Source organism: Schistocerca americana, chromosome 5 (genome assembly GCF_021461395.2).
Source record: "Schistocerca americana isolate TAMUIC-IGC-003095 chromosome 5, iqSchAmer2.1, whole genome shotgun sequence".
Classification (NCBI taxonomy): Eukaryota; Metazoa; Arthropoda; class Insecta; order Orthoptera; family Acrididae; genus Schistocerca; species Schistocerca americana.
The window spans coordinates 622,181,331-622,205,305 of NC_060123.1; the positions used below are offsets into that span (position 1 = coordinate 622,181,331).

At 40.5% G+C, this 23,975-nt stretch overlaps 1 protein-coding gene across 1 annotated transcript in view; it reads left to right on the top strand.

Annotated features, from left to right (window-relative positions):
- The first annotated feature begins 899 nt into the window (after window positions 1-899).
- LOC124616724 overlaps window positions 900-23,975 on the top strand; it is a 54,957-nt gene continuing 31,881 nt past the window's right edge. The window contains exon 1 of the mRNA XM_047145084.1: window positions 900-1,031. Coding sequence (XP_047001040.1) covers window positions 975-1,031 — 57 coding nt within the window. The 5' untranslated portion in view covers window positions 900-974. The remainder of the gene's footprint in view (window positions 1,032-23,975) is intronic.

The window sequence follows — 23,975 nt, forward strand, 5'->3', positions numbered from 1 at the left end:
CCGGGAACCCGGGCGTGGGAAGCGAGAACGCTACCGCACGACCACGAGTTGCGGACTGTTTTGGCCAACAAATTCATCTAATGTGATGTGGATGGAACCTCATCTGAAACGGTATCTGGCACCAACTCCACGTCTATAGACGACTAGCCAGTAATTTGTGAAAATTGCTTGTATGTTGACAGTTTGTGCCATATACCACTGGTAATCTACGAAGGACGTTCGGTATGGACCTACACGCCATGCAGTGTCGCTGCTATATCGCGTTCGAAAATTCGACCAACACACTATTAAGCACCTGGTTACAACATTTTCGTTCATCAGTTTGTTCTCTCTGACACCATCAATACTAGTTGTTTACCTCCGTGCAAGTTTGTCCTCCATCTTCATCCTGTCTTGGAACTGAGCTGCAACTGATTTCGAACACCACAATAGCAAGAAAAATATTATTTGACTACTTATCTGTTCTGAGTAAACACAAAGTACGGTAAAATCGACACATAGTTGAGTGTTACGAATATTCAGTCTTTACTTTCAGTAGATGCGCGAGGCAGAATGCAAATGTCGCTCTTCAGTTCACCGTAAAACGTTAAGCAGGTGACTTTGGTGACTTCATTTCTTTCCGATACGGACGAAATAGCTAAGTTGATAGGGTAATTTTGTGACGAACAAAATGAGCCACATCTGTTCTGATTCAATGGGGCGTAAAAACTGGAAACATATTTGCTGAGAATAGAGTAAGACGTATTGCTGCTGAACGTTCTCTTGTTCGGAAGAACCATCACGTTCGGGACACCTATGACTTCGATGACATTCAGATCCGCCTTAAAGATAACACAGGCATTGTGTAGCAACTCGGCAGAGCCGCCATTTCGGTGTTAACGGCAGCGGCGCGCTCGCCCCTACTTTACGACTGCCATTGGTACGCAGCGATCGAGTCGCCCCGGCCGCTCTTCTCACCGCAGCGAACCCTGGCGATGGCCGCGCTCTGGACTCACCTGCTGCTGCTGTGCGCCGCCGCGTCCGCTGCTCAGGTCAGTGCTCCGCAAGTCCACCTTGGTGACGGTCATATTTCATTTTGGTGCTACGATTAGGAAATTTTCGTAAACACTGATGCGTCAAAACCTTATTATCACCTTCCTAATAATTTGCTTGTCCGTCTTTGGAACGAAATCATCACCAATTCTATGTATAGCGCGTCCGACAGTTTGTTTACAGGATTTTGGAGGCATGTGGCATTATATGTCTACGCACAGGTCATGTAATTCACGTAAATAAAGAGATTCTGATTTGCGTACGTAATGATGGCGCCCGATAGCGGCCCAGGTGGTTTGCATAGAATTTACATCAGGCAAGTCTGGTCGCAGAGACGTCAACGCAAGTTCACTATAATGCTCCTCAGACCACTGTAGAACGGTTCTGGCTCAGATACAAGGACAGTTATACTGCTGAAAGATGACATCGCTGTCGGGGAAGACATGATTCGCTGATGTCAGCGTGTATTCGATTACTACCATAGGTCCCATGCAAGCTCAGGAGAATGTCTCCCACAGCACAATAGTGCTTCCAGCAGCCTGCGTCCGTGGTGCGCTGCACGTTTCCAGCGGCCGTTCCCCTCTATGATGGCGCTTGTGGAGACGACCAGCGACCTGGGGTAGCAAAAATGTGATTCACCCGAAGAGCCGACCCGCTTATAATGGCCGGAGGTCAAATATCGATGGTCCCGTGCCCACTGCAATGTCATTGACGAAGTCGTTGCGTCGACGTGTGAGGAAGTACGGTCAACGGTGCGCTCCGAATAACTTGTGTGAACCATCATTGTGCCTTTTCGGAGGAGATACTACAGATCAACATCTATCCTACATCACAGAGGAGGCAAGCGTTCCAGTCCCACTTTCTGTGAAGAGTTGTGGACGTCCAACCATATAGCGCGTAATGTTTGTTTCACTGTCCTTCTACCTCTTTCCATAGATGCTCACGACAGTAGCACGTGAACGTTCGAACACCTTCGCCGTTTCAGAGGTACTCATTCACAGGCTCTGTCAAATAATAATCTGCCCTTGGCCAATGTCGCTTGCCTCAACGTATTTCCCAGTTATCAGCTAATATCTTCGCTAGGGTGTTCCTCGTCGGTGTCTGCTCCTCTTTTATCATCTGTTATGACGTCACGTGACCGCCGCTCGACCATGCAGCGTCCAACGTCGCGGTCGGCAGTATCACTATATTTTCATCGGGATTGTACACGTTATCAAGGCCAGTTCGAGAACAGTTTTCTACACGGGAGACATACACTACTGGCCATTAAAACTGCTACATCAAGAAGAAATTCAGATAATAAACATTCATTGGAAAATGTATTATACTAGAACTGACATGTGATTACATTTTCACGCAATTTGGATGCACAGATCCTGAGAAATCAGCATCCAGAAAAACCACCTCTGGCCATAATAACGGCCTTTATACGCCTGGGCATTGAGACAAACAGAGATTGGTTGGCGTGTACAGGTACAGCAGCCCATGCAGCTTCAAAACGATGCCACAGTTCATCAAGAGTAGTTACTGGCGTATTGTGACGAGCCAGTTGCTCGGCCACCATTGACCAGACGTTTTCAATTGGTGAGAGATCTGGAGAATGTGCTGGCCAGGGCAGGAGTTGAACATTTTCTGTAACCAGAAAGGCCCGTACAGGACTTGCAACATGCGGTCGTGCATTATCCTGCTGAAATGTAGGGTTTCGCAGGGATCGAATGAAGGGTAAAGCCACGGGTCGTAACACATCTGAAATGTAACGTCCACTGTTCAAAGTGCCGACAATGCGAACATGACGTGACCGAGACGTGTAACCAATGGCACCCCATACCATCACGCCGGGTGATACGCCAGTATTACGATGACGAATACACGCTTCCAATGTGCATTCACCGCGATGTCGTCAAATACGGATGCGACCATCATGATTCTGTAAACAGAAACTGGATTCATCCGAAAAAAATGACGTTTTACCATTCGTGCACCCAGGTTCGTCGTTGAGTACACCATCGCAGGCGCTCCTGTCTGTGATGCAGCGTCAAGGGTAACCACAGCCATGGTCTCCGAGCTGATAGTCCATGCTGCTGCAAACGTCGTCGAACTGTTCGCGCAGATGGTTTTTGTCTTGCAAACGTCCCCACCTGTCGACTCAGGGATCGAGACGTGGCTGCACAATCCGTTACAGCCATGCGGATAAGATGCCTGTCATCTCGACTGCTAGTGATGCGAGGCCGTTGGGATCCAGCACGGCGTTCCGTATTATCCTTCTGAACCCACCGATTGCATATTCTGCTAACAGTCATTGGATCTCGTCCATCGCGAGCAGCAATGTCGCGATACGATAAACCGCAATCGCGATAGGTTACAATCCGACCTTTATCAAAGTCAGAAACGTGATGGTACGCATTTCCCCTCCTTACACGAGGCATCACAACAACGTTTCACCAGGCAACGCCGGTCAACTGCTGTTTGTGTATGACAAATCGGTTGGAAACTTTCCTCATGTCAGCGCGTTGTACGTGTCGCCATTTGCTCCAACCTGGTGTGAATGCTCTGAAAAGCTAATCATTTGCATATCACAGCATCTTCTTCCTGTCGGTTAAATGGTTGGTTCAAATGGCTCTGAGCACTATGCGACTTAACCTCTGAGGTCATCAGTCGCCTAGAACTTAGAACTAATTAGACCTAACTAACCTAAGGACATCACACACACCCATGCCCGAGGCATGATTCTAACCTGCGACCGTAGCGGTCGCTCGGTTTCAGACTGCAGCGCCTAGAACCGCACGGCCACTCTGGCCGGCTGTCTGCTAAATTTCGCATCTGTAGCACGTCATCTTCGTGGTGTAGGAATTTTAATGGCCAGTAGTGTGTTAATACGTGCTCCTCCCTGCGAGAGTTAGTTGTCTTTCCTTGAGCTCTAGACCAGCCCTTTAATTTTTTTTTCTTTTAAAGTAAGTACCGCATAATCAGTAATTTCTAATAGAAACAGTTTCCATTGAACCTTTTAGTGCTGCTTGGTTGCTATCGACACCAAAAGAGCGCTCGTATTAGTAGTGTAGTGACTGTGTAAATCTCCAGTTACCTTTCTATACAACAGTTCTGTAAATAATTAAAGTAGTGTATACTAAATTTCAGTTATGTTTGTTGTTCAATTGCCAAAAACATACACTGGGCTGCCCAAGATATACCGAATCATTCCTAATGTAACCGAAATTTGCATGCCTTTCACTGTTGTGGGTTTTCATGTTGTATTAAGTGAATCCTTTGTTGTTATTCCAATTGCTTTCCAATTGAAATAGGTTTCCAGGAGTCACTTTGCTTTCTGTCACTGTATAGTAATATCTCAATCTTCAGTTCGTGTAGTGTGTGAAGAAAACGAAATGCCAATATGCGTAATATTTAAATAAGTCGAAGCAGAGATAACGTATGATAAATGAAATTCAGAATCATGTAATAAATGCAAGTAACCGTAACATCACACTGGTACAGAGACGGATCATAAGGATGGAGGAAGATGAATCAACATAGTGTACGAAGAAGTTTCCATCAAGAAGTCTGAGGACACGGCTTCAAAACACCATTACTCATCCTCCAGACGTGAGACGTTTAGCCAGCATTGCGAAACCGCTCTTTTTGTGGTTCAGTTTCCGTATGTTCGGATAAATATTTGGACACACTAACAGTGCAAAGAGACAGATGTGGTCGAAATTAAGGTTTCCTCTGGGTTACTATTTTTTGATCAGTTTTTGCCGATCCAGATATATGAGCGTGAAGGACCTTTGGGAAACAGATAGCTCTAGAATTGAGGTACATCACACTGCGATGAGTTTTAGCGGTTCCTGTTTAAGTTCAGATGTGTAAATTTTAATTATATTCGTAAAATGTAAGAGAGATAGGGAACAGATGGACTTGCACCTATTAGGGATATATCTTAACTGTTCCAGGCGAACTTAAGATAAAATACACACTCTCTGGACACACTACAGTTGACGAATCGTTAGTCACTTTCAGAGGAAAGTATCGTTTCCGCTAGTACATACAAGGAAGCCATTGAAGTATGATCAGAAAACTACAAACCTCTGTTGCGCCAGGACTTGCCCTGTCCTTGGCCAGGTCTTATAATGCCCTTTCCATGGACACATACGTCGTAAACTGCCAGATGGGGCATACAAAATTTCAAACTGGCCCAAGCTGTAGTAATTCGTCTGAGCAAGACAACTGAGCGGAATGACCGTAATATGACGCCAGATATTTCCTTTATGAGTTGTAGCTTCTCTGCAGAGCTTCACATATGACATTTAGTTTCGTTAGAACTGTTCGCAAAAATAAATCTTAAATTTCTCCGAATTTTTTGAGTGTGGAGCAACATGATGTAAACACTGGCATATTTTTATTTCAAAGGATTTGACAATTATTTCGTATGTGAAAAAAAACGAGAAGAAAGAACGTGATACTTCTTTCATCTACGTAATTCGGTAACAAAAGAGTTGTCAGCACAGGAGAGAATAAGAAACACGAAATTATCACAAGATAGCACAAAAACAGGCGTCGCAGTTTATATCGAAAGTGCTCCACCTACTCCACGTATAGAAAAATAAGGCTGCAATAATATTTCCTTATCTTGTATATTTCTGGAATAAACGCTTCAACAATATTCACGAGAAATAATGTGATCAATAATGTGGCCAGAAGACTGTTACCGCAAGCTAATGCAACATGTTGTACACAAGAGAGGGGGGAATGTGTGGCTACCTAAATCCATCAAATACAGTGACCAAGATGATAAGACAAGATGATGAGGATGAAGTAGCAAGCAAAAATATCGACGAAAAAAGAATTTAGAAGTAGAGATTTACCAAGTTCCCAAGAAGTTTAGATGTGAAAAAAGTTTATGTGTAAAGGGCATAAAAAGATGTTTAAGTCATGTAGTTAAAATATTTATTAATTGTTCCGATAATGAAGATGTTTCTGATTCAGAAATTTTCTGCGTAAAAGCCATTCCAGTGGGAAATTTAAGAGGATGCTTTCTTCCTCAAATATGACGCTACTCCAGATGGCACCTACTCATTACTCAGCTACCAGTCACACTTTCTTAGATATATTCGCAAAGAAATCTCCAAACAGAATAATCCGCCCCTCTCAAATATCTGCGCCTGGGATGTCTGCCCATGACATTATTTTCATGACGTATTCACTAGAATGTCCTAGAAAGAGACAAAAACTGTCTACACACCGAGACTTCAAACGCATAAATTTGCCTGAACTCGGAACTGAGGCACAAGAAATAGTTTGGGGGATGACCTCTACTCCCCTCTTGGACATAAACGAAAAACTTCAGGGTTTCACTAACAAAATTACTCAACTATATGAAAAATATGCTCCAATAATGACCAGAAAAGTAAAAAGGAAACCTGCACCTTGGCTGACTGATGAACTAAAACAGCTCATGAATCTCAGAGACGCTGCACATCGAGCATACAAGATACACCCTACACCTGAAAATCATACTGTATACAAGCAGAAACGAAACATAGTTAGCCAAGCGGTGAGAAACACTAAGCTCAGGCATGCCCGTACATTAACTGTCAATAGTTGTGGACCAGCTATCCTGTGGAAAAATCTCCGTAGGCAAAATAAAAGTTGCAGAAAATCCCATGGTCCCAGCTGAAGAACTAAACGGATTCTTCATATTACCTACAACCACAATCGAACCGCGAAAATAACAGAGAATCATTGACTACTTCAAGGGGATGAACGACTGTAGAAAAGAAAAATTCTATCTACAACACGTCACTTGCAATTCTATCAAGAAAGCCATCATGCGGATTAGATCAGCTTCTACTGGACATGATGGCATCACAATCCAGATGGTAAAACTTATTATTGATTCACTCTGCCCATTATAACAGACATTTTCAACGATTCCTTAATTACAAGTGTTTTCCTTGACTCCTGGAAATTGACACAAATTAAGCCACTGCCTAAAAAGGACATTGTCACAGCACCCTCTGACTACCGCCCCATCTGCATTCTTCTTGCACTATCAAAGCCTTGGAATATATAGTCCATGACCAGCTCACCACCTACCTGACTAGCAACATCCTACTAGACGAATACCAATTTCTTTTCCATAAATATCGAAGCACAACATCCTCGTTGATAAAGGTGACAGATGACCTGAAACTTGCCATGGATAGACTAGAAGCGACTATCATTTGCTTCTTAGATTTCAGCAAAGCATTTGACACTGTCGACTTCGACATCTTACTTGCTAAACTTAGTGGTCTAAATTTCTCTCCAAGTGCAGTGCAGTGGTTTCAAGACTCGTCAGCAACACACCCTGTCCAGGAATATAAAATCACAATGGCGGCAAGTAGTGTCAGGCGTTCCCCAAGGCTCAGTATTAGGTCCTATACTCTTCTCCCTGTATGTCAATGATATGCATCGGTTCCGACCTACTGCAAATATCACACGTATGCTGATGACCTACAGTTGAATCTAAGTGCATAACCAATCACTCTTAAGAAAGCTATTGAAAATTTCAATACTGATGCACTAGCAAAATGGGCATAGAACATAGGATTAAAACTCAGGCCATCCAAAGCCAAAGTGGTACTTGTTGGTCAGTCTAAGCTCATTCGCCCAAAACGTTGGGAATCCGTACCATCTCTAATCCTAAATGGAACAAATACCAACTTCTCTCATTCAGCAGAGAGCTTGGGAGTAATAATAGATGAAAATCTAAATTGGACAGAGTACGTAACTGCAGTGTTCAAAAAAACATCAACATCTCTTCATGCCCTACAAAAATATAAAGAAACTCTTCCCTTTCGATCTGAAAAAGTAATTAGTACAAACGCTTATACTCCCAGCCATTGACTACAGCAATATTATCCTACAAGGTATCACTCAGGAAAACTCGCGACGTCTCGAACTGGTCACGAATGCCTACATCCTATATATCTGTGACGGTCGACTTTTTGATCACATTTCACCAGCATATCAACAACTATCATGGCTGTATGCAGACAAACGCAGAGATTTCCATACACTCTATCTACTGTCTTATAAACATACGCTGTCCCTCATATCTCACCTCATCCTTAACTCTCCTGTCGGAACAACATGAAAGAAACACATGTTCCCATCATAATAAAATCCTATCTGTTCCAGTACATCTCTCAGTCACCTTGTCGATGTCCTTTACAGTAGCAAGAACCCGACTCTGGAATAACCTCCCTCGTTGTATTAGAGAACACAAAAACATGTCTGGCTTCAAAAAACCGTTAATGACGTATCTACTTAAGCAACAGTAATGCCTTCCTCTGTACATGAATGCACTTCACCGCATTCCTTTCTTCTTTCCTACTAGATCTTACCCAGTTCCCAATTTCTTCTTAACTGATGCGGTCTCCTTAAATTTTCCTTCCTCAAAACTCGCTGTACCAGTAAACATCTACTTTATACACCAATATATTAATCTACACCTGCACAAATCTTCATTGCTATTGCTTTTATCATACTTTTATGTGTAGAAGCTGTTGTAAAAATATTGCCAGTATTTACTTTATTAGGTCTTAGTCATTATTATGTATTCATATTGTAACTACATTAATCTGTATTTCTTATTTCAAACTACTGTCATTGTGTAACTAGGATGTGTAAAATGCTGCATGTGTGAAACACTGATCCAGTGTAAGAGAGGGTCTCATGGCTCTAATCTGATCATGGTAAATAAATAAATAAAATAAAGAAAAAACTTCACAAAAGTAATATGTATATATCAAATGAACATGCAAAGAAAAATTAGTACTACTTTCAGTACTATTCGTATTGTTAATGTGTATAAACACATGGAGGAGCTTAAGACTTTTAGTATAATAATGTTACAAAATAGATTTTTCGCACTATCACATTGCTTAGGTTCTTATACCTTGGGATGCTTCCCGCACCCCAAGTCCGTACTAATGTTAGAATACAGCGCACCTATCCATATGGTTTATGGTACTGAGATCATTGAAAGGTTTTAATAATAACAAAAAGAACTAGCATTAATAAGATCATGCTATGTACTACACTGAGGAAAAGAATAAAAATATAAAATTTCAGTTATTCTTCCACTTAATAATACCATTTAATAATTATATAATTTACAATTTCTTCGAAGAAATACAAAACGTTATCACACAATTTTATTTCGTCGTGTTGTACACAAGATACTGTTCACCTGCATAAGTTGCAAGGTACGAATGAAGAAAACACATGTGTAAAGTAGTTAAATTTCACGAAATTTGCCATGAAAGAAATCGTAAATTGATAAAAATCTATTGAATCGAAAAGAAAACAAGACATTGTCTGTAATACAAAGTCAAATGAGATGGAAGCTTGATCTAAAAGTTTGCGTTTCAAATACAATTAACATAATACTTAATACTGAAGTTAGCGCTCTTCGTAGGTACTCACCAGCAAGCTTATTGTATCTCCTTTGGAAACATCGTAAATTTGTCAGTGTCGCTAAAGATGCCAGAGATAGCGGTCATGTATACTTGAGATGTGTCTCCTTGTGTGAATTTGTGTCAGTTTCCCTTTCATTTCTGAAGAATTCGACTGAAAGCTAAGTGTGCAATACTCTTTTCGTTGTGCTTATCTGCAACTCGGTGTGTCATCTTCATGGCGGGTAGCAGTCCATCCTTTTCAGAACTGTTGATATTCCATCCTGGATTATCCATTGTTTAATACAGGGTGATTCAAAAAGAATACCACAACTTTAAAAATGTTTATTTAATGAAAGAAACATAATATAACCTTCTGTTACACATCATTACAAAGAGTATTTAAAAAGGTTTTTTTTTTCACTCAAAAACAAGTTCAGAGATGTTCAATATGGCCCCCTCCAGACACACGAGCAACATCAACCCGATACTCCAACTCGTTCCACACTCTCTGTAGCATATCAGGCGTAACAGTTTGGATAGCTGCTGTTATTTCTCGTTTCAAATCATCAATGGTGGCTGGGAGAGGTGGCCGAAACACCATATCCTTAACATACCCCCATAAGAAAAAATCGCGGGGGGTAAGATCAGGGCTTCTTGGAGGCCAGTGATGATGTGCTCTGTCACGGGCTGCCTGGCGGCCGATCCATCGCCTCGGGTAGTTGACGTTCAGGTAGTTATGGACAGATAAGTGCCAATGTGGTGGCCCTCCATCCTGCTGAAATATGAATTGTTGTGCTTCTTGTTCGAGCTGATGGAACAGCCAATTCTCTAACATCTCCAGATACTGTAGTCCAGTTACAGTAGCACCTTCGATGAAAAAGGGACCAAAAACTTTATTGGCTGAAATGGCGAACGAATGTTCAACTAAATAAAACTTTATAGCTCCCTTAATTCGCCGACAGATAGTGCTTAGCTCTGCCTTTTGGCGTTGCAGAGTTTTAAATTCCTAAAGTTGTGGTATTCTTTTTGAATCACCCTGTATAATGAAATAATTTGGTTCTTTTAATTTAAAGTGCCTTGTGAAGTACAATTAACTGGAGTGTCTATGCTTTATGTAAAGTTTTTGCAGTGGATATCTGAAGGTTCCGCCAACCTGAAATGTTTTTTCGACTCTCAGAATGTTTCTATAAGAACTGAATGGAAAGACTAGATAGTCATTAATCGGAGAAAATCTTACAGAGCGAGTTTACTTTCCTGTTGGCTAAAGGTCGGCGACTTCTGTATTGTAAGTAAAATAGGACATCGATGCAGGTTCCTACTCTCTCGACTACGTCGCAACACAATGTCCTCACCAGGAGTTATCTGTACTGTAGAACACCACAAAATAGTCAATGAAAATCAACATTCAGTTCACACTTTACATAGTTATCTTTATCTTGGAAGCTTCTATCTATGCAAAGATCAATAGTTCTTGATAATTATATCAAATTTTAGAATTTATTTATTTTATCTTAATAACTCACAAATTACTTTCGTGAATAACTAATTCAAGAAAACGATGACAGCTCTACTCTTCCTGTATCAGTCATCCCCAGAATTGTTCCTTCTTTATACCCACCTGCGCCCAGAATAAGAAATGTGAATAGAGAAATGCTGTGCACAATTCACTCTCCAGAATAAATCATTGTAAATATTATCTTTGGCGGATCGTGTGGAGATAATTTCTTTAACATTATAGCACAAGCCCCCAGTGTAAGAAGAAACGTTAAAATCATTAACAGTCCTGCTTACGTTCCCGCTCAATTATTTTTAGATTTCCCAAACCGACAAATGTAGAAAACTTCTCAAACTAATGGTTTAATATTTTCATTAAAAGGTTAATATTTTCATTAAAAGGGGCTAGAATACGCTAATTGATTGGTTTATAAGTTGTTTGCTGTAGTAAAATATTCTTAATTCTTTGCGTTTTGATTAAAAATCTACATATAACATCGTATGTATGAAACCAATTATAATATTCTATATCTATGAAAATGGTTTTAATGTCGACCCATAGAATCAGTCAAATGTTTGGGACCATTCTGTAATAACTGTGTCTGAACATTGTAATTGCTTGTTAATATTACATGTATGGCTACTGTTAGACGAACTTTACTTACTATCTGCATTGTAGCAAGTTTGAAAAGAGACTCCAGCCAGTATTTTACTTTAGCTGCTAGTCTAACTGTGATTCTTATTGGTTCTAAATTCCTCCATTCCGGCTAGGCTCACAGGAAAGCCAGAGAAAAAACTGAGTGAAACTAGTCAATTTTGGTGTGGATATGCGGACTACATGCAAATAGAGGTGTTAATAATTAATTTGGTAAATATGTAATATGCAACATGTATGTTTTCAGTGTTTCAGTGTTTCGTGTGACATAGTAATTCTTTCACATGCTGTTTAGTGTTTGTCTTGCGTGGAGAAATAGGTACGACCAACTGACAAGGGAAGCTCCCTACCGTACCCCCTCCCCCTTCAGATTTAGTGGTAACGTGGCCCAGTGGATACGCCGTCAAAAACTGAACGCAAATCAAGCATGGAAACTGGAAGAAGGTGTACTGAACTGTGAAAAAGAAGCAAAATAGAAACAGTGGACGGTCCAACAACAATACTGCAATAAAGGTCAGCGTCAAACAGCAGTGGTGCCGTGGGTAAGTGGCCATGCTCTTAGACTAGCACACAGGTGACCCGTGTTAAATCACTCTCGTGCCATTTACTTTTTTCAGCCACATTAAGAACTGTCCGTCCGGTCATTGATATGGTTCTTTCTGCAGTTTTGGTTATAGAATTTGAGTCATGTGGTAAGAATACGTTACCGTGTTACTGAATAGTGAGAGCAGGTGAGATACCACATACACGGCTCGCCCGCTTTCCGCTTTGCATTGTAACACTGTAACCATTTAACCACGATGCCATTTCCCTTCCCATCTGCCCTATATTGCACTTCTTCTTGTTGGTCGTTTCACTGTTTCCATTTTGCTTTTTTGTTCAAAGTCCAGTACGCCTTCTTCCTGTTTTCATGCTTCATCTGTGTTCAGTATTTGACATCCTGTCTACTGCGCTCTCTTAGCACTAAATCTGAGAGGGGTTCGATGTATGATTTCGGAGTTTCCCTTGTCAGATGCACGACCAGTTCTGATAAAGAACGACTGGAAAACTATTTTGAAAATAATTTTACGCCTTCATGATGTCCACTAGGGTAACGGAAGGGTAAATAATGAAGGCCTGCAATGGGGGACATAGACTCCATTCTTGCTGTCGGCTCAGGTTATGTTACACAGGATGCAAGGAGGGTGGGGATGTTATTGCACCAAACCAGCATCCACGAATTGCAAACAAATTTTACGTTATATCGACAGAATTTCGTGTAGAAATCTGAAGAATTTTCCCATTTTATACATAAGTGTTATGTTTACGTATATAGTACTTCATTAAAATTGTGAAGTTTTTCAGACAGATTAATTTGTTACAGTGTTAATCCCTGTTACAAGAAAGGTGCCAGGAGGAAATCTGTATGTTATTTTTGTTCAACTTCCTTACTGTTACCGTATTATAAAGTATTGCCCCGCCGAACTCATCCCCATACACGTGTAATGCACCAGTTCTTCAGTCCCAGGAATCGTACGCAATTGAGAAGAGCATTTATACATTTACTGCCCCAATGATACAAATCATAAATAACAAAATATTTACAAATCGACTTTCCTCGTGTAACTGATTTCCTGGAGGAATCATGGCCCTATTTTAGGAAGATTTAAAATTAACAGAATAAATGGTATTACAAAGCGCTTGTCGGAATCGTATTTTAATGAAAAATTAGGGGTGAATATTTTAAGTGACACGGTGATCAGTTATATTTCCGCTCTTACCCTTGATATAAATGAGTGACCTTCCATGATTATTTAATTTTCGTAACTAACACAATAGCAATAGCAAATTAATATTCCCGCCGTTTGGTAGAGACGCAACATACTTAGTTCTCTACAACAGCAAAGAATGAAACATCTAATTAATGCAGCACAAATCCGGGAGTTAGTGCAGTGGACACAATGCCACAATGCTACAGATTGTTGAAGGGAGCAGTGAGAATAGAATGTGGGTTTCACCACCTAATATGGCCTCATTAACTTGTTACTAAGGGTTAGTGGCTCAGAAGGAAGCTTACTTTCTGAACATAAGAGTGTTTCGACAGTTGTTCATTAACAATGTATGGCTTTCGGATAGTAAACAGTATCTACAATCTAATCTGAAATCATTTCTGCAGGGCAACTCCTATTCTTTTGACGAGTATATAATTCTACAATGGTGGCACGTTATGATACATGTGCCGACCACAGAATCGTATGATCGTATCTCTAATAGTATGTGTAAGACGGTAATCCACCAAGTGACCTTCGCAAGGGAGGCGGTTCTATTCAACCGCAGTGAAACCTTGTTCTACTGTTCAGAGCGTAAAGGTTCTCACACATTTCAACTCACCTATAGATGCTATCGTTGCTGCAGTTTTCCTAAGGTTCAAGATGCTTCCTGCGATATTGAAGAAATGATAGCGATCGAGTGTCTTTGCAGTGAGATGGAAAACATACAGATACTGGAATTTTATACGACTTGTTATCAAAAGAGAAAGCGCAGGAAAGAAACCACAGTAGCTGATAGTCACTAATAACCTGATTTTCATTCACGGAGGCAATTCCCATTCTGTTGGCGATGTTAGAACACGTTAGGAACTTAACTAAAAGAAAGCATTACATAGAATCAACTGGATGAAAATATTCCGAGCATTCACTGGTAACAAGTCATGTCTTGCCCAGTATCAACTGCAGGACTACACATAGGCCATCATCGCTGGTAAGGGCCTACAATCTTGCTAAATAGTACAAAGTATAATGACGGACAACTACCTCGAAAAACTAGTGGTAAGCCCTTAACCGAATCAATTATGTTAGACCTTCTCACTGGAAACAAACTCGATCAGTGCAGGGAGTCACCAGCGAGAGAGGAATTAGCGACCGTGCAGGAACAATGATCACAAATGGCAAGTACGTAATGAATGAATAATGTTAGAATTGTGTGGTCGATCTGTCAGACAGTCACTAACAATCTAGTTTAACTAAGGTAAAATGCAGGAACATTTGCGGTTTAACGACAAATATATCATTAACGGAGTTGTGGGTAAATACGCAGACCACCACACAAAGTAACGAACTACGAAATGGTTTATATTGACTTGGCGCTGCCTTTCGGAGAATCTTTCGAATGGAGAGGCAACAGACTTCCTGGAAACTGACTCGAAAATTTACATACCTAGTTGTGGATACGAAAAAGGGCTACAAGTCATACTACGATAATTTCCACAATCTGACCCTGATGAAAGAGCCATCAGAAAAATTATGGGAAGTTCTGATCAAATGAAAGGTCAATGGACAGACAGATACGTTCAAGTCAGTCTCTCGTGGATCAGTTTGATATGGGAAGTGAATACAGCAGACAGGTATCAGAAATATAAATTCCGCGTTTAAAAGTTTAATGGCTGTCCCGACTAACAAATTACAGACATTGACTTCAACATACCTGGTATTAGAACTCAATAAAGACTACGTAAAGTGAGCATGGTCTAGACCCTTATGGAACTACTGTTAAAGTTTACGTTCAGCACGGGGCTTGTAATTATTGCCAATCTCAAACGCAGCGATTAGTTCCAAGTGACGAGAGAAGAGAACATGGTATCCTGTATACAAAAGGTTAAAGAAACACTGCAATTACAGACAGAAATCTCTAACGTCCGTCTGTTGAAAGATTCAGAAGCAAATTCTGAGGTCTGGCGTTGTTACTTTACTCAAGGAAAAGAGTCGTTTTTCAAAGGATCACCTCAATTTCACGCAAAATATACTGCAAGACACAACTGGCTTTATTCATAGTTGGCATATTGGAAAGAGTGGCTGCAGGTTAACAACTACAATGCGCCTTCCCGGATTATCAAAACTGCTATGAGCACTATGGGACTTAACATCTGTGGTCATCAGTCCTCTAGAACTTAGAACCACTTAAACCTAACTAACGTAAGGACATCACACACATCCATGCCCGAGGCAGGATTCGAACCTGCGACCGTAGCGGTCATGCGGTTCTAGACTGATGCGCCCAGAACAGCACGGCCACACCGGCCGGCCCCGGTTTATCCAAATGCGCTCGGCACTGTGCCCCATAGTCAATTAACAAAACAAATACGATCGCATGGAGTCTTTTCTAAGGTATACCATTGACGCCGAGAAGTTTGGTCCCATACAATCTAGCATATTGGACGGAAAACGTTGGCAGAAACAAAAGTAACATCGAGCGAGCAGGAGAGACGATTCAGAAGACCTGTGATGTTCTCGCAAGGGAAACCCTGTCACAACCAAAACAGATTTAGTGGTAAGGTCCAGTGGATAGCCCGTCAAAATCTGAATACAGATTAAGAGTGAAAACTGGAAGAAGATGTAGTGAACTGTGAAAGGAAATCGGAATGAAAAGAGTGAACGGTCAAAGAACAATATATGCAATAAAGAGCTGCCTGAAAGAGCAATGACATCGTGGATAAGTGGTTGAAGTGCTGGAGTGCCATGCGGGCGAATCGTCTTCGAAACTCTGTCGTACTTTTTTTTTTCTCAACATTGTGAGCTGTACGTCCAGTCATTGAAATGTTTGTTTCCTTTCTGTAGCGTTAGCAGTTGTCATACTGTACATTCAAAGTACAAGGTGAACATAATTCTATGTGGGGACATTAACATCAACACTAATATCATACATGAATCCAACAGCACCCTCATAAATATCCTTCGAAGTTTTGGCACGTTCCTATTGATCAATAGTGCAACAAGGGTTACTACAATGACGACATCAGTAACTGATCATGTGGCCACAGATATGGACAGGGAAAAATGTCATGTAGATTAAAAAAAAATTCAAATGTATGTGAAATCTTATGGGACTTAACTGCTAAGGTCATCAGTCCCTAAGCTTACACACTACTTAACCTAAATTATCCTAAGGACAAACGCACACACCCATGCCCGAGGGAGGACTCGAACCTCCGCCGGGACCAGCTGCACAGTCCATGACTGCAGCGCCGCAGACCGCTCGGCTAATCCCGCGCGGCGTAGCTGTAAAAGATCTCGGACTAACAGTCCACCTCTGTCAAATAACAACAATAGCAACAGTAAAATCAGAGATCGACTCATTCCCTAAACTACAAGCCTACAAACGACATCTATCAGAAATTCTAAATAAAAGATTTTTCAAAGGAACTATCAAAACAAAGCTGGGATGAAGTGTATAAGGAAACCAATGTAAATATGAAATTCTCTAAATTGTCCATATCATTTAAATCGAACTTTTAAACGGCATTTCCAAATGTATGCACGTCTGTATCAACATCTCACAAAAACAGGTGGATAGCAACAGCTGCTAAGAAGTCCTCCCAAACAGTTAAATACCTTAGTCCCATGAAAAAGAGTCGTAGTGATCCAGAATTCTTAAATTTCTATCATAGATACAGTAAGATCCATTGGAAGGTGTTGATTGCTGCAAAAAAGTCATTTAATGGCAAAATAATATATAATTCAGAGAATAAAAGCAAAGCAGTCTGAGATGTTATAAAAAAGAAAATGGGGAGAAGCAAAGAAACGCAGAATAACATACTGCTAAGCGAGGGTATAGGGTAATAAATGATCGACAAAATTTAGGAAACTATGTAAATGAGCATTTTTTAAGTATTGCAGGGAAGTCACAGCAAAAACTCCCCGAAACAAATATAACACCTGTAAATAATGTTGTACTAAATGCAATGATGTTACTTCCAACCATAGAGAATGAAGTCAATAAAGCTGTTCAAAAACTAAAAACTAAAAGTCAGTAGGCTTAGATGAAGTACCAGTGTGTGTACTGAAACTATGCATAGATATTGTACAAGGCCCCTTAACAAATATAATAAATGAATCCTTCACGTCAGGGACATTTCCAGAGCAGTTAACACAGGCAAGAGTGGTACCTTTGCTTTGGAAAGGTAACGCAGAAGACATAGAAAATTACCGGCCCATTTCACTGTTGTCATTATTCTCGAAGTAACAGAACCAATTATGAAAGACAAATTCATCAATTACCTGAATAAATACAATTTTGTAAGTGAATCACAGTTTGGTTTCCAAAGTGAAAAAAATTCGGAGTCAGCCGTAGTAGAATTCATAAAGGCTGTACTTGATGCTCTTGACAAAGATGAGTGTCTCACAGGCATATTTTTGGATCTTTCCAAGATCTTTGATACAGTTGACCACAAGGTTCTATTAAATAAATTAGAAGCATTAGGAATAATAGTGGTAGCTATTGACTGGTTTCGATCATACCTAGCAGGTAGGGTGCAAAGAGTAGAGATAACACATACTTCAAATAGATCTAAACATTTCGTAAAACACTTATCAGAACCAAAATACATTAATATAGGGGTTCTGTTCCTGGTATACATCAATGGCTTTCCCAGTAGTGTTACTCATGGTGAAAAAATTCTCTTTGCAATATAACAGTCATTGAGAAAACAAGAGAACTCCTTGCAGAGAAGGCAAATGAAGCTCTCAAGGAAGTTTAGATTTGGTCAATAAGCAATGAAGTGACATTGAACATAACGAAAACTAATGCCAATGCAAAATTTCTAGGAATGAATATTGATTCTCACTTGAGGTTGTGTGAACACACAAAGGCACTTGCAAGCAGAATGTCATCAGTGTGTCATGCAACGCCGGACGGAACACGAGAGGTGCTTACGCCTACGCTATCCAGAAAAATCAGCCGCGGCAGAACACGCCTTAGAAAATGGACACCGAATTCTATTCGACGAAACATCTGCCTTTATGAGGACGAAAGCATTTTGAGATAGCGTCATAAAGGAAGCTATTGAAATAAAAACCTCTGAAAACACCATCAACAAGGACGGCAGTTTGCAGCTCAGCACAGCCTGGGACCTGGCCATCGCAAGATTAATACGGGAGCGACGGACGCGGGATGAAAACATTACCAGAGATCTAGTGACGTAACAGCCAGCAGTGCGTCTATATAACGACACTTCCACGGCGACCCTGCAGTCATTTTTACCACTTGACAATGACTGAGGAGAGCTGGGTCGAAAGCTCGTGGGATTTTAACCACCTGACGCGGCTGGAAGCTCGAGAAAATTTTATTAACGGTTCAGTGTGTCCCAAAATATGTTCGACTTTAGGATGTGACTTTTTCACGAATTTGTGGGAGGATGTTTGATGTGGAGTCGTAGGATTCAGAGAAGGAGTCATAAACCCTGGTGGAATTCCACAAGCCATATATCTGAGGAGTGAACTAGTTTCGATGCCAACCACAATTCTTCTTACATCGGGATTTCTCCATATCATTGGATCGTATACCAATTCGTGCCAACTTACTGCAAATCTAGTGAACCATACGTTGCACCGCAAATCCTGGAACACTATGGTTACATCTCCGTTTCCACTGATGTACTCGTCACCACGTGCAGGCCATTTATTTGATTATCAGTTGTGTGCAGCTAATGGCCGCGATAGCATCGCAGTACGCATAGTGTTGTTCCCATTTCGCCCTGGCTTTTTCCGGGGCAATAATTTCCGTAAACTGATTCAGTCTGGTGTCTTATTGTCCATTCATAAAAGATGTGATACCGTCCCGAAGCAAACTCTGCTGTCTTCTACAACTCCATTTTGATAATACGGAACTCTTACTTGTCGTAGGCAGACCCCAAACTTCTGCGTTACTACATTGCTCGTTTTTTCAACACCGTAACAATCACTAAACCATCTTGTATGTTTAATTCTGAAACTACTACAAGTACTTTCCTTGAAATTTTGAGTTCCATAGAGTTTAAGTGCTTACAACACTTTCTTCTTTGAGAAGGAAACTCCATTACCTGTCTTCAGTAATCCGTTATGGACAGTGGACGGCAGGCGGACCTGAAGCACCTGAATAAGCAAAACTGAACCCAGTAGCTGTATTAGATATACTGTAATTCAGATGTCGTTTATTCAAAACATACTACCAGTTTCGAAGTGAAAAAGCGTCGTCTTCAAGCTCCTTTATATGAGAACATACATAGCATGATAGTAAACTACAATGAGAGTACTGACCACAAAAATCACAGCTAGTGTCTAACATGCGGATACATCACAACATGTAACTAAATAATAAAAATATACTGTCGGGACCAATACAAAACAAAATCCCAGCATCTAATTTACAACGCTTAAAGTTTTAAATATATATACAATAACTACATAATCAAGTGACATAATGCACACAAGGGCAATCCACGCGTACAACGAATTACACTAGCAAAGAAACGGAAGTCCTGTATACCCCTAACCGGAATACCTACGAAACAGAATGTACTAATAATAAAATGGAAGTACTTAATGACATAAAACTAACAAAACCCTAATGAACAAACAAAATCCAGAAGAACAGACACTTAATGTGAAGAACCATAAGGAACAAAGGCTTGTTGGATAATTAAAACCCATTGATATAGTATCACATGCATTGTAGTGACCTCCAATACATAAACAATATAAATCAGGTGACATCGCAGGCTTTCCTGGCGTAATAAGTCTTGAAAGTCTTTTCGGGTTTGCTGCCGGATCCTAAAATCAACTCGATGAGATATTTCAGCGATCATACTGGTCGCCATCTTAGGGAGAATGCTGTTTCTGTTGATGAGTCCCCTGAGAACTGTTCTCAGTGGGACTCATCAGCAGAAACAGCATTCTCCTGAAGATGGCGACCAGTTGGATAGCCAAAATATCGAATCGAGTTGATTTTAGGATCCGGTAGCAAACCCGAAGAGACTTTCGGCCTAGAACCTAGTGTACAAATAGTGTTGAAGACACCAAGAAACTGTAAACACGTGCCCATTGGCATTATTATATAGCAGCCCGGACCTATCCCTAAGGACATGGACACACTAACATAGCAATAGCAGGGATGCCGCTATCCCGACGAGCACTGCGCATTTCAGTACATATGAAACAGTTGTTTTTCGTAGCCTTGTGAATACATTAAAACAACTACATTGATGCAGTAGATGATCCGAAAGAAAAGAATGTTTTGAAGGATATAGCTTCAGTCAATGGCTTCCACCCTGGGTTTACAGATAGAGCGCACAGAGTTGTTGTTAGGAGATATTCTAATCTGAATGTGATATTAACCTTTCTCAGAGAGGAAGTAGTACGGAAATACACTGGAGCAGCAGGTCGTATCTCTGATAAAATGACACAGGCCTTCCATAAAACCAAAGTTAACGTTAATATTACGAGTAGGTACACGCTTCCAAATGTACTGTTCTATACTATTATAAGGTTTGACTTAATGTCGAGATCGAAAGTATATAAGATAAAATGCAGCGTATATGTTGGTCAGAAAGGGAGGACTTTTAGAGAACAGTTCCGCGAACACACAGTGTTACATACCATTAAACACTCCACGTTTAAGAAACACATAAGGAAAGCTAAATATGGTGTGATTCGTGTAGATGACAATTTCGAAATACTACACTTCACAGACAAAGGAATAACTATCGATTTTACGAGCAATGTAGTAACGCAGAAGTATGGGATCTGCTTACGACAAGTATATTAATGCAATTAAGCATTACTCGAAGCTCATTAATGAATAAACTATATCGAAGAACAGGCCCTTTTTTTGAAATTTTTTGTGAAGTTATAATTAGGTTCTGTAACCTTTTGAAGATTCGTCTTGTTAGACAGGAATGTCACCTTACTTTAGATTACGTGAATTCCCGTCCGGCTTTATCGGTCTGAACTTGGTTTGTGGGCTCTAGATGCGATTTAGGCGTAGTTCTGTTTGAATTGCTTGTCTTTGCTTCTATACTAGGGAATAAAATGGTCATAGTTAGAGATGCTGTTGAACTATCGATACACGTTGTTGACGTATGTCTTGAGCTAGAGAAATCCTTGTCTTTCCTCCATGTCTTGGGGAGCTTCAGTTGTTATCTGACCATCGGTGGGCTTGTTACTGGTACGTAAGTAACGCTCTATCAGTGTGATTTCTTTGTAACAATTTCATGGTTCCATGATTATGTGGTTTTTCACCAGAAGTTACGGAATTCAGATGATTTCGGTCTCCCTGCACATGCTGGCTTAACATACTGAATATGCTGTACTGTTTTCACCTGAAGACTCCGTTGGTCTTTGTCACTGTTGTTCGTACGTTGGTTGCAGATTCCGCTTGGTGAGTACACATCTTTTATTTGTGATTGGTTTTTTCCTGTAGGGCTCCAGTATTTCTTTTATGGTTATGTGTTCTCATTGCACGAGGGTTTTGCATGACAATAAGGTACCAGGACCGCAGCATAGTGAGTTACGTGTTTTATCCATCATGATGAATGTTTCACGCTCACTACTTGTTATCTGCTATTTATACAGGAGTGTCTGAGTTCCAATATATTTACTTTAGTGTAAAGCTGACCTAGGTTCCTTGTAGATGTCACTGCCTATTCTTGTTTCCTTGGAGACACCGCGGCCGTAGAGATCGCCACCGCGTAGTGTTGATCGACAGTGATGTTGTATGTACTTATTGATGATATGAACACAGTGGTTCCCATAGATTTCATTGTCTCACTCCAGAGGTGGTCGTACATGTTGTTCCTGCAGCAGTGGTGCACTGGTAATGATCACGTAGAATTATTTGTTTTAATAAATTTTAAAAGTTTTGCTCATGTGACTGTGGTTGCTTTGTGCTTTACGGTTACAGAAATTGCTTCATTGCACTATTTAGCATTACGTCTACAGCTGTGACTCCTACTGTTTTTTATAGTTCACACAATGGCGGTGTTTACTTTATTTTTGCTGGTGGCAGCTGGACATTCTCGAGTCGTAGATACGGTGTGCGTGGCACATACGGCATCAAAGGTTTGTTGCACTGAACTCAGTCGTGAGCCACAGTGCAGGCCTTTTACTTTCCGACGTTACTGGTCTGGTGGTAGTACTGTAGGTCTGACACCAAGTTTCGTGCTCTCGGTAGTTCCTCGTACCACTTTACCTTCGGCATGTGTTGTACTGTGTACAGTCAATTATGTGTATTCAAATGTTTCGTCGTTCTGTGTTTATAAATACAGACATATGTTTTCCTATGAATTACCGCACTCGGTGAGGATATGTATTTAGTTTTTAAGGTTTTCTAAAGTTTTCACCTTTTTAGGGTTTTCTGTGTTCCTCATCTACAAATTTTCATTTTGGTAGTTAACATACATTCATTGGCTGTTGCCATTTCCAAGAGGCTACTGAAGTCAAGTGTAGTTTATGAGTACTGGCTGTTTTTCTTAGAAGTTCCGCACTATGTCGTACTGCAATGGTCGTTTGGACCATTTTATATGGGTATTTAGCGACCACTTCCTGTTTTAAGGTACGTGATCGTATCGCATGTTTCGTATATTATTTCACCCTTTTAGTACTCTGTGCATGCTTCTACAGAACTCAGTTGTGACTTCGTTGCGACTGACTTTACGCTATGTAATGAATAACTTCAACTGCCACATTTGTTTGTGTTTTAAATGTATGGTTTTGTATTTCGTTCACTATAACTGGGAGAGTGTACAGTGCTGAGATTATCTGCAGGAAGTGCATTTTGCCTTCACAATTTGGTTTTACACTGGTACTCCAGTATCACAATGTAGTTTAGGTGTGCATAATTTTAATATATGAATAATGTATTTCGTCTAATATTACTGTTTGTAAATTGTGACTCGGTGTGTGACGGATGCCACTACCTCTTCCTTGGTTAGTGAAGTCATCAAGAACTGTGCTTGATGTTTGTGACGTGCAAATTATTGTGTGGGTTCATCTTCTTATGCACTCTTCAGAGTTCATTGTCTTGAAATGTATGTTAATAAGTATGTGTCTCTTGGCTTCATTCCGTTCGATTTCCATGTCAACGTTTCTATGTTCACGGTCCACTATGTGTTTGTTATACATAAGTGGCTATAGGCTTTACTGGTTGCTTTATAGGCTCTTGTAACATATGTATACAGGAACTGTTGCACGAGACGTTCTTTGGTAATTGTTTAGGGATATGTATAATGTACATTACTTTGAACCCTGTGGGAGCACATTATTGGTGGTTGTTACTAACATTGGAACGGTCTTCTACGTCCAGTAGATTTTCTGGAATTAAGAGAAACACGGGTGATGCCTTGTGTCCAGTACATTGATTGGAATTGGGAGGAACAACTGTGACTTGTTTTGTGGTTACTTTGGAGATATTGCGTACATATGGCCTTTCACTTACGCAAAACATAAATTTGCTACGATATTTTGTTCGTGGCCATTATGGGTATGACTGTGTTGCTATAATACCAGGGGAGTATGTATTCTTAGCTTTTTGTGACTTCAACGCTATTTGTACACCAGCTTTTAGACAGTGAT